Raw genomic sequence first — 12485 nt, 5'->3', positions numbered from 1 at the left:
ACATTCAATCATCTCCCCAGAAACATTTCCCCACCAAATACTCATCTTTATGTGAAGTTATTTAAGGTCCCTTTTTAGTTATTTAATGCGCATGGAACCTTGCATGATTACTGCTACATGTTAGTGTTGAAGTTAAACCAGGGAATATAGTAAAGTCTCTATACTCTAAGATTGTTCACTACAAACAGTATAAATTCCATTTAAAATTGACTTCAGGGCTACATTGTGGGCAGTACAGCAAAAGGAGAGCAGGACATTGAACAGTAAATTTGACTGATGGTAATATAAAGCCTACTGAAGCAGAAATGTAGCATTGAAACTTATGAATGACAACTGCACAAAACAGAGTAGCAGACAATACCCATTCTAGGAAAAAATTAAATTAAGATAGATTCTGTAATAAAGCACCCCAACTTAATTTAAATTTTAGCAGCTATTCAAAACACTAGCCAGAATACACAGGGACCTTAGATGATGGCACTGGTGGACTTCTGTATGAAAGTAGAAAGTTCAGGGACAGGAATATTTTTGTATATGAATGGTAGAGCTGACCCTTTCTACAATTTAGACATGCTCGACAAGCTGAACATATCAGGCCATTTGTTGAAAAGTTACCTGATTCTAGACAGCTCTAAGTAATTAAAGCCACCAAGGACTTGAATGAAAAACAAAATTTATATTATGAAACACTTTGAATAAGAGTAATCTGAAACTGCCCAGTTTATTTGGCTATTACTGCACGAGAGATTTGCATAACCACAATTGCTTTGAAGTGACACCTACAACTTTAAAGCAACCACAAATGCAAATCTCATGCATCACATATAGACCTAATTTATATTTATTGTTGGCAGTACATAGAAATCAGATGCACTAGGAAAAAACCTCAAGGGAATTTTGGCACCGACCAGTATTGCATTCTTCGCCAGGTTGTCTCTAATCATACATTTGCTATCAGAGACAACCTTTTAAAGAAAATGGGCTCCAAAGTGTAGCATTGTGGGGAAAAAAACCAACATACACTCCAATGGAAAAAAAAGTCTATTTGAACCTCATTTAAAACTTGTTTAAAAATGAGAATTAGAGCATCCAAATGTATTGGAGAACATTCCATAAATGTAAATCAGCACAAGAATGAGCAGCATTTGGTTTCTGCTTGAAATTTCATAGCACATAAACATGACTATTTAAAACCAAGATGACCGATAAGTACAAGTTACATCAGACTTGTAATACCAGTAAACATCAGCAAGTAAATTGTCCATCTGCCCCTTCACACAGGAATGGGTACAACAGAATCTAGGATGTTTGAAAGTTGCAGCAAAACACCAATATATGCTTATGCCAAAAGACAGCAAGACAAGACACCTGGTTTTCAATGGTATTTGCATATCCAAGATGAGAAACCACAAACATATGTGCACAAAGATAAATTGCAAAATATTCTGCAGCTTAAACTTTTAAGTATAATTACTCTACAATCAATTGCTACTTTTAACTGGGCTGCAAGACTCAATTGCAATTTCAATGCAAAATATGTTCATAAAATTAACTACATACACTACCATCTGTCAGTGCAGTTAGCACTAATGCCGAGAGTACCTTCTTGCATACTTCTTTATGATCCTGGCGCAACATTTGGTCAGTGCTGCACTGAACGTTTTAGCACTGCATTGCTAACAGTACAAAGAATATCACCACTTCTACCTGGAACTCTGCTCTTAAATGTAAAGAAGTTCCTGAACATTTAAAAAGAAATGTTTATTAATCTTTTGCTTCTGAAAAAACCTTGCCATATAGAAATGATTTCATACTAGGATAACCTCAAATGTTCAAAACTCAATTCGAGGGGCACAGTGAAAGAGATTTTGTTCACCACCACAATTGGAAATTCTCCACAAAATCATCCAAAGTGTTTGTTGCAAATGTGTACAATTTTTATGTTTTGTTCTGCCCGAATCTATGGACATGTGTACGTGCCTTCATTTTCTGTCACAATTAGCTGTAGTCCCATACAAAACTCACTAAATTGGGAGTTCAGGCATTTAGAAGTAGCATCAAGATGACCATGATATTCGGGGAAGGTGGGAACCAATCTAAATGCTGACCAGTAAAACAAAAAGCAAAATACTGCAGATGCTTGAAATCTGAAATAAGACAGAAAATTCTGGAAACATGCAGCAAGTCAGGCAGCATCTGTGGAGAAAGAAAGTTAGGGTTAACATTTCAAGTCAATGATCTTCCATCAGAACCCGTTTTTAATGCTGACCAGTTCGGATTTCTAAAATGGCTAACAAAGGACTTTGTAGCCGCCATTTATAGGCTGCATAATTCTTCAATTTCTAGCAGGAGTGTGAATATTCAGGTGATAAGATTTTCCCCCATTATTTTGCTGATTTTTCTGAAGGACCTAGTGTTTGCTCAACTAGAGTTGATGGAGCACAAGAGATCTTTGCTTGTTACTATCTCATTAGTTTCTCCAAGTCTGTGCTCGCAGAAACCACAAAGATCATTTCATGTTCATCGCCCCTCCCTCCCTCACGATTGCCACATTATTAGCGGTTTAAATTGTGATGGCTTTAGTGTGTATGTAGCCATTTTTAAATTGGTTAAAAAAATGATTTTTTCCCTATTTGATTTCCATGCATTAATCCATAGCCAACTGGGTAGCCATGTGTCCCATTCTCAGTTTACACCAATGCTGCCCTTAAACTAGTTGCTATGAAATGCAGAGTACCATCCCAGAGTAACTGGTCCTTCAAATGCTTACCTCCCCACCATGCCAAAGGAGAAGATAGCTTTGCATTTTTCCCTGGTGACATAGCCTATGTTGGAAACTTGCTGTGGGGTTCATAATTTGAATTGCTGACAAAAGACTTCCTTCAATACTAAGGATTCTACAAAATTTATATTGTCTGATAAAATCTTTCTTGGAGCTCGTCAAAAAACTAATAAGTGAAATTAATGACTAAGAAATGTCTGGCATTAGCTGGAGATACTTATGTGAATCAGACATAAACTAAAGCTGTACGGTGATAACATTCTCCCAAAGAAGAGCTGGCAACACGGTGGCATAGTGGTTAGCACTGTTGCCTCTCAGCGCCAGGGACCCAGGTTCAAATCCGGCCTCGGGTGACTGTCTGTGTGGAGTTTGCACATTCTCCCCGTGTTTGCGTGGGTTTTCTCCGGGTGCTCCGGTTTCCTCCCAGTCCAAAGATGTGCAGGTTAGGTTGATTGGCCATGATAAAAAAATTGGCCCTTAGTGTTAGGGGGGGATTAAATACGTGGGGTTACGGGGATAGAGCTTGGGTGGGATGGCTGTCGGTGTAGGGACTGGGTGCTAGGGTTTGGATGATCAGCCATGATCTCGTTGAATGGCGGAGCAGGCTCGAAGGGCCGAATGGCCTACTCCTGCTCCTATCTTCTATGTTTCTATGATTTGTGAAAACTACACGTGTGTGTTCAAAATGTGGTTGCCACAGTAAATATACAAGTACATTCTATAAATTTGGTCAGTGGTTGATTCTGAAACAGGATTTTGAATGTTAACTTTAAGGGGTTCACCAATGGGTTGCCTGGCTTCTTCACTGTGTAGCTGAGCCTAGAAAATAGAATTCAATCTCTGGTTTGTTCCAAGTTAGTTGAGTCCAGCCAAGATATAGTAGAGGCATCAGAACTGACTAAACACCTATGGGTTATGGAGGTCAAGGAAAAGATAAAAATCAGCCAAAGTTCCCGTTAACTCTGCAGTAACCTTTGCTGAAAGTGAACTTGCGGACATCAGGGTAGGGCAAGATTAGGTTTGGCCGAGATGTGGTCTGTGATCCCTGCCATGGCTATACACATGACTGATCACTTTGGTAAGTGCTGGAGGAAGACCTGTCTGCAGAATCAAGCAGAAATGGGATGGGTGGCGAAAGAGGAAAAAAAGTGTTTAACCTTGTTTTTGTCAGCATCGTATTTTAAAAAATCTAAACGTTAACCCCCAATATAAAATTCGCGGATAGCATATATAAACATGCTGGGGAATACATAAAAAGTATTACTTCAAAAGGATTGAATATATGAATCTGTGTATATCTTCAATATACAGACGTTAAACAAAAATCAAAATCCTGCTCGAGGCCATTGTAAAACAATTTTGCCTCAATCTTCCAAATATTTTTAAGCTGATGTCATACAGTACTAAGATTACATGAAGAAAATATCACTTTCCTGAAACCCAGTCAAAATGTATGCAAAGCAATTATTTGGATTTCTCCATTTGATCACTTATCTTTAGGAATGCTTTCATTTATCAGTATTCCTGTCTAATATTAAAACAGCACCCAACGAATAAAAATAGGGACATGAGATTGTAGATTAAATGAAACTTCTATTCAATTTTATATTCAGGTCAAACGACTTGTGCCTGAAAACAGCATTTTAGTGACAGCTATTTTATTCCCCCCCCGCCCCCCCCAAAAGACAAGCTATTTGCTTCCTAGAGGTTTCTTTTACAAAGTACAACAGAAATTTAATGCAACAATGAATAAGGATCGGCTATAATTCTATTGATAGGCACAAATATTATATCCAGTACTTCCCCTTTTATTTATTAGTCATTTTCAATGCTTCAGTATCTGTTTCATCCAATTTGCAGACTGCATGCAGCATGAAGCTCATCATCATGCTACTGAAAAGCCTGAAAACATTGCACGTCACAAGCTTACGCCAGCCTGCCACCAATCTGCAAGTCTGCGCTCTTGCAGCACCAGCACAGCACTCCTTTCCAAAGAAGCTTACAGTCAATGTGTTCGCACCGCTAGCTAGTCTCTGCACAAGTACTTCATTACCATCAACAAGTTAAGGACAGGACCACCAGCTGTGCAGCCGAAGGTTTGGGCTTCAATTAAGCAATTGAATGGACAAGAGAAGGAAATGTTTGTTTTCATTCATTCGCGAGAAAAATTACTATAGTCCTAAGCCAGTGGAAATCAAAGCAGGGCAAGGGCAAAGCTTTGGGAGGAAACGTTACAGCTGGGATAGGTGAAGAATTGCTATGGCATTTTTCTTTTTGCCTCCAACTGGAATACTCGCCATTGTCTTGTGAAAGGAAATAGAAATCCTTTTGTGCGGTGTCTTTTCAAAAGCTGCCTCTTCCACTGGAACTTCTTTCCAGCTCACTGCTCGAGGAGTCTGAACAGAAGGATAGTTGAATGCAGTCTCCAATGTGCAGAAAAGAATGGGTAAGTGTTTTCTTTTCAAATGGGATTTTCAAAACCCAGATGGGAGGGGAACACAAGTGTTGCAGGGGATGGAGGGGGAAGGAGGAGCAAATTACTTATTTTGTTGGAAACAAATAGAATGTTTCTCCCTCTTGAAAACAAAATCACGTCTTACAATTCGATCATCGTTAGCTACAACAGCTTTTGTGGGGGAGGGGGATGAAACACCTAAATCACCATATGATGGACTGTTTAGGCTGGAAACCTAAATGAATTTCATTTGATTGCCACCTACAGGTTTGCATTCGAAGTGGCCATTGGGGGGGCCAACAACGGTGGCATTGTGTGTGATGAGCATGTTGTTGAAAATGCTGCCTGCCTCGGGCACAGCATGTCCACAAAAATGCAGATGCGAGGAGCTGCTCTTTTACTGTGATTCCCAAGGTTTTCAAGGAGTACCCGATAATGTCTCCCACGGGTCTATCGGCTTGTCGCTCAGGCACAACAGTTTTGTTGAACTGCAAAACGATCAGCTTACAAGCTTCAGCCAACTTACGTGGCTCTATTTAGATCACAACCAGATTTCTGTTATTCAAGAGGATGCCTTCCAAGGACTATACAAACTCAAAGAATTAATCCTCAGCTACAATAGGATTGTGCGTCTGGCGAATACTACATTCAGCCAACTGATTAACTTGCAGAACCTGGACTTGTCATTTAATCAAATTACTTCGCTGCAACCAGAGCAATTCCACAGCTTACGGAAACTTCAGACACTACATCTACGTTCCAATTCACTAAGGACCATCCCCATAAGGGTTTTCTGGGACTGCCGAAGCCTGGAGTTTTTGGATATAAGCAACAATCGTTTGCGAAGTCTGGCTCGTAATGGCTTTGCAGGATTAATCAAACTCAAGGAGCTTCACCTAGAACACAACCAGCTGACAAAGATTAATTTTGCTCATTTCCCTCGGCTAATCAGTCTCCAAACACTATTTTTGCAGTGGAACAAAATTAGTATCCTGTTATGTGGAATGGAATGGACCTGGGACACACTGGAAAAGCTCGATGTAACTGGAAATGAGATTAGAACAATTGACCCTCTTGTTTTCCTTACAATGCCGAACCTAAAGATACTTCTGATGGATGCAAACAAGCTCACCACCCTGGATGCTCAGATTGTTAACTCGTGGAAATCTCTAACTCACATCGGTCTTTCTGGCAACATGTGGGTTTGTAACAGAAATATTTGCGCCCTGGCCTCCTGGCTAAGCAATTTCCAAGGTCGATGGGAGAACTCAATGGTCTGTGCTAGCCCAGAGCACACACAAGGCGAGGACATCTTAGATGCGGTTCATGGATTTCAAATCTGCAGTAATCTTTCAGCAACCACCACACAAATAACCACTGGCTATACAGATGCTGCACAACAGCCAGAAACTACTGAATATGTAACAAAATTAACATCTACAGACTCCAGTACAGAGGATACTGAAAACCCAACTATAGAAACAACTGCTGAAGACTTCCTTGAGCCCGATAATACTCTCTTTACTCACAGGATAATAACTGGAACAATGGCTCTATTGTTCTCTTTTTTCCTCATTATCCTAGTGGTGTACATTTCACGGAAATGTTGCCCCCCTACCCTGAGACGTATAAGGCACTGCTCCATGATGCAACACCGAAGGCAAATTCGCCACCAAGCCAGGCAGCCTATGGCAGATTTATCTACACAAGTACCCTATAATGAATACGAGCCCACCCATGAGGAAGGCGCACTGGTGATCATAAATGGTTACGGACAATGCAAATGTCAGCAGCTGCCTTATAAAGAATGTGAAGTATAAATTACTGAGCTCATGTAACCAACATACAGTTTAAGAAATGGGAAATCTGTGAGTAAAATGCTTTCAACTTTTAACTACAGAACTGAACTTTAATATTTTTTATTTACAGAATAAAGTTACCAAAATTCTGGCAGTGGCTTTCTTACTCTAGACTGCACCTGATACGGTGAATGAAATTCAGCCTAGATTTCTCAATCTGGATTTGCATCAGGCCATTCAAGTTAAATTTATTTTTGTAAAAGCTATTTTATTTGTTGGTGGGAGAAATTACTTGAGTAATGGTTTCACAACACTGTTTTTAAAGACAAATTAAAGAAACAATTAAAAAGGAATTTCCTTAGCCACTTTAAGTGAGCTAGACAGTTTGTCGCTATCAAACATCCTATCATCTTCTGTCCTTGGCATCAACCTCTCTTCACAAAAAATTAATGATCAAACCTTTAGATAAGCCAGCTACTGTACTTCATTAAATATTGGGCTCAGCTGAAGTCGTGCCCAAACTGTTTCATAAGGCAGAAATCAGAAGGAATTAATAGTGAGCTATGTTTTTTAAACGTTAAAACCGAAACAATATTTCTGGGTATCTTTATTGACAGGGTAAGTGAAGGTTTTGCTTGGTTAGCAGATCAGCACGCTTTACAATTAAGCAAAGTACCTTAAGACGGTTAACAGATAGCTATGCTTTCATAAAATGTGTTTGTGAAATTCACTCAATTGTATAATAAATTTTGCTCTTCAACCTTGAATAAAAAGATACATTTAAAAAAGGTCAAGAACCATGATCAAGGGATCATAAAATGTTACAGCTAATCTGCACTTCATACTTTCAGTAGGAACACCTTGTAGTAAGTTGATAGTTAAAAATATTGCCACGTAAAACAAATTTAGCTGCAGTTTAGTAAATTGGTACCGTATCCACATGGAATGCTACATTAAGCAAACACATACAGCAATGCTCAATTGGCTAGATTCAAGGAATAAGCTATTGCTGGGACTTCAACCAAATTACAGAAAAATACAGAAATGCAGTCGTGTTCCAGCTGACAAATTAACATGTTACAGAAATAATGTGCAATCAACCCACTAATTTTTAATTGATATAAATTTTATTAACTTAAGGTGCCGTCCATCCAAGAATGACAGCATGTGGGAATCACCTGAAATTTTTGGTGGGGGTTGGGGAGGGGCGGAGAAAGGAGACCCGGATATGACATCATAAAACAGTCAGGAGTGTGCAGGAAAATAAAAATGGTTGCAGACCGCAAATATAGCAAGCAAATATATAGACAAAAAATGTTCAACAATACAAAGGGATGTGGATGCTATCCGACCATTCTTCTATCCTTCTCCTCCATGCATGCTGTTGCACACCAGCCTAGGCTCACGCATACTGTTACCTGCTGCACCCCTTGCACTCGAATGCAGTCACTCTACCTAAGAGTGCAAGAGAGCAAGAGCTAGAGAGTGGGCAGTCACAGTAAGCAGACATGAGCAAATGGTGCAGAGGGGCAGGCAGGAAGCAAGGATTACCAGGCACCAGAAAAAGCTAAAAAATGTGGGGTAGGAAATGGAACATGATTTAGAAGACAGATCCACAAAATATTAACTAGAGATTTCACAAATTCCAATTAACATTGATTTTATAGTACCATGCTGCCCCTTTACTAAGTGGCTTGAAAATAAAATTCTACAAAACAATGTACTATATCTGCAATGACAAAGGCCAAACTAGTGCCTTTTGGGTTAATATATGATTTGCTTTGTTAAATGGCTTGTAAACATGCTGTAGAGTAGTATACTGGAGGAATACAGTGAAGACATCAGACTCATGTCTTCTCCACCTCAAATCTGTGTTGAAATCCACCCAGGAGATTAATTTCTCTATGCCATGGGCAAGGTTCCTAATTAAAATCACTGCAGTTAAAGTTCAAACATCTGCATTAGATCAGTGATTCATAAATCAACTGTAATCTACATTCTCTCCTTCACACAATTTGATTGTTAAGAAGTAAAGCACACCAGAACCCAACGCTTCGGTTGGGTGAAGGCTTCCCGAGTTTGCCATGAATTCTCCCTCCCCACCTCAAATTGCACAAAATTTCCAACATCAAATAGAGATTCAGAATTCAACTCAAATGTAACCAACACACTGATTGATCAAGTGCACAGCACGAGTGCCTGTAATTTAGCACAAAATTGGATGCCTCACAGATAAGCCACAAAGATAACTCATGTGGGAAATTAACATGTTACTGGGCTAGTTAGGTCTGCTCTTCTTACATTGGTATTAACGTATGCTTAGGAGCATAGAGTACTTTACCCTGCATCCAGCTCACGTTACACCCGATTTGGGAGTATTCAATACCAATCAGTACAAAAAGAGAAAACATCAGTTCTCAGGCCTCAACTTAATTACATTGATGAATACAATAAGATCTAATTTTGCGCTACCGCGGCCATCAGCATTAATACTGCGAAATCACAGACATATAGCTGGCAGGTGAGGCTCTCCGAAAATGCAAATTTAAAAATTACCCAACAAAATCTTATTTTGTTTAATTTTCACTTATTCTTATATTGCAATTTTCTTAATGCATTAAATCTATGTTGGTCTAAAATCTCTACCAACCTCTAGAAAGCTTTTTAAAAATTGCTTCATAGAGTCTTTACTCCACCTGCTGTACTGTTTCCTCCTCTCCATTCTTGGAGCAACAAAATCTTTTTCCAGTTTACACAGTTGACAGATCTGCCAATAGCGTCTAATGGAAATGCAAGATAAACAGTTAATGTTATAGATATGTTCATGTTTTTCACTCTCAAGGTCTAAAATGCAGCTCTGTGAAAACTGCACCTGTGAATGGTTAATGCTCATTCTTGACCAACAGAGTAATTAGTGGACAGAAAATCAAAACCCTCAATAGTTTCCTTGATAGAGCTTTTAAATTGTGGGTTCTCATTATTAGACTGGATTTAAAGACCCCTCAAAGCTCAATGGCCAAATGGATCAGAAGACAAAACAAAATCAAAGATTGGGGTCAATTACTGGTCTGTGTTGAGGTAGCTGATGAGGAGTTGGTGGGACACAGCAGATGGATGCAAGTATCCTCAGGCTAGAATTGAGAAAAGAAAAACGGCTCGTGTTCTAGGGCCTGATTGCTATCCAGTGACCGCTGCTGGAAGTTTGCATGTGGACAATGAATGAGGGGAGACTGCAGTGCCCCACAGCATCTGTCCAGGAACACAAGAGGAATAGCATTAGTGGAACAACATCCAGCATCGTTCACTATCTTCAGGACAGGAAGGGCAAGAGGAAATTGAATTTGGGGAGGAGATGGAACGAAACGGACTTCTGTAACGTGTTGCTGTTATGTTGACAAAAACAGCAATCATTTTGATCAGACCAAGATCCCACAAACAGCAATGAGAAGAACCACCTATGAATTTATTTTTGGCGGTGCGACACAGGAAGAACTCCCAATTTTTCTTTAAAAAATGCCAGAGATACTTTAATGTCCAGCTGTACCACAAGAACAGACTTAATACACCAGCTTAATACATCATCCAAAGGATCGTATCGCCAACAAAGAAGCACTCCACTAATGTATCAGTTTAGCAAATCAGATTTCTGGTGTGGAGCTTCAACCCAAGACTGAAAAATTTTATTTCCAGGATTCTGGGGCAAATCAAACTACTTTGGGTATTAAAAATTAAAACCACGATTTTCTTTAGCGTTTTTCCCCCTTTGAGTAATAGATATCTTTTTTTTAAATATTTATATTCGTTCATGGGATGTGGGCATTGCCAGCAAGGCCAGCATTTATTTCTCATCCCTATTGCTCTCGAGGTGGTGAGCCACTATTTCAGAGGGTAGCTAAGAGTTAACCAAATTGCTGTGGGTCTGGAGTTACTTATAGGCCAGGTAAGGACAGCAGATTTCCTTCCCTAAAAGGACATTAGTGAACCAGATGGGTTTTTACGACAATCCAGTAGTTTCATTGTCACCATTAAGAGATACTAGCTTTTTTTTTTTAATTCCAGACTTATTTAATTAACTGAATTTAAATTCCTCTCCTGCCGTGGTGGGATTTGAACCTGTGTCCGGATTAGTCCAGGCTTCTGGATTACTAGTTCAGTAACATAACCACTATGCTACCGTTCCCTTATTTGTGAAAGCCAAAAAGCAGAAATAGAATCAAGAGCATTTACCATTTCTTTAGACTTTGAATAGTTCCACCAGCTCAGGAACATTCAGACCTTGATGCTGGCTTTCTGAAAAGACTGGTCTGTAAAAACACTGGGGAGGTGGGTGCTATTTAAATATAACAGGTATTGCTGGAGGCAATACTGTAGTGTAAACAACCCAACGCTCACTCTCAGAGGCAGTGAAGTTCTCTTTGGGAGAGGTTTTTTGGGGCTGAATGGCTTCTGCCTGCAGCACATGCATCAGGTCCACCATCTTGATTCTAGCCAGGGGTGGTCTGAACTTCCAGCCCAACCATACAGGCCAGTATATTTGCCACTGTTGACCTGTATGGAACTACACCTGGCCAGATGATAAAGCTGCACAATTGCCAAGTTTTTGCAGAACAAAAAATGCAATTTGGCAATGGAAGCTCAATTATAGAACTGCTTCCATGAGAAATAGTTCCATAATATAAAAGCAATACTAGGTTGGTACTTAAATTTGGCAACATTTTGAAATTCTCTTTCTTTGCTCTCCCCACCCCAAAAGCAAATACTGATTGAGATGAGACGACTTGCCATGAAAATCCCACCCAGGAAACTGTAAATTAAGTTATTTCTTGGTACAGCATTTAAAGTTTTTATTTAACTTTAGTTGAAAATCCTACATCTTATGTCTGTATGTACTGTCAGCTTTTCCATTATAAATTATGTCCACATTTATGCCTATGTAAACTTGTCACACTAATTATAGCCTCCTGTCAGTGGTGGTACTGCAGTGCCTCCACTGGTAGGAGGGCATAATGACTGACAAGTTTACATTGGCAGTTTCCATTATAAAAGTGGGCATTGGGATTTGATGGAAATATTAAAATAAGGACAGAACATATGACTTTAAAATGGGGACTGAATTATGTCAACATGTCCTGGTGCAATTTTGCCCTGCCCTCCAACCATGCTTCACCTGAAGATACATGCTGTCTAGACACCCTGTGTGCAATGCCACTGAAGTACACCAGCACAACTAAAGCCAACAATTGAACACTAGCTGTCACAATTAATATTGCAGTTTAGCTTGCTTGTGTAGCCCTGTTTCGCAAACAAACATTTAGAATTTGAAATTACTACAAATAAGCCAATACTTCAGTATATTAAAAAAACATTTTTATAGCAATCCTGTTAAGTTAAAGAACATTGAAAGTTGCAAGTTATGGATTTAAGTTTAATGGGCAATAGTGAATTTCTT

The 12485-nt window shown here is 39.3% G+C and overlaps 2 protein-coding genes across 5 annotated transcripts in view; one reads left to right on the top strand and one right to left on the bottom strand.

Annotated features, from left to right (window-relative positions):
* The window catches only part of ctnna1 (catenin (cadherin-associated protein), alpha 1), a 196076-nt gene that overhangs the window by 79790 nt on the left and 103801 nt on the right, over positions 1-12485 (bottom strand). The window lies entirely within an intron of this gene.
* Positions 4738-10764, top strand: lrrtm2 (leucine rich repeat transmembrane neuronal 2). Its single transcript, XM_085995418.1, has 2 exons — positions 4738-5228; positions 5505-10764. The coding sequence occupies exons 1-2, from the start codon at positions 5225-5227 to the stop codon at positions 7055-7057; spliced, it is 1557 nt and encodes a 518-aa protein (XP_085851544.1). The 5' UTR covers positions 4738-5224; the 3' UTR covers positions 7058-10764.

Source organism: Somniosus microcephalus, chromosome 8, assembly GCF_052327205.1.
Source record: "Somniosus microcephalus isolate GS21.2 chromosome 8, FLI_Smic_1.0, whole genome shotgun sequence".
Classification (NCBI taxonomy): domain Eukaryota; kingdom Metazoa; phylum Chordata; class Chondrichthyes; order Squaliformes; family Somniosidae; genus Somniosus; species Somniosus microcephalus.
The sequence above is the reverse complement of the archived record's forward strand: the minus strand, read 5'-3'. Positions and strand labels throughout refer to the sequence as shown.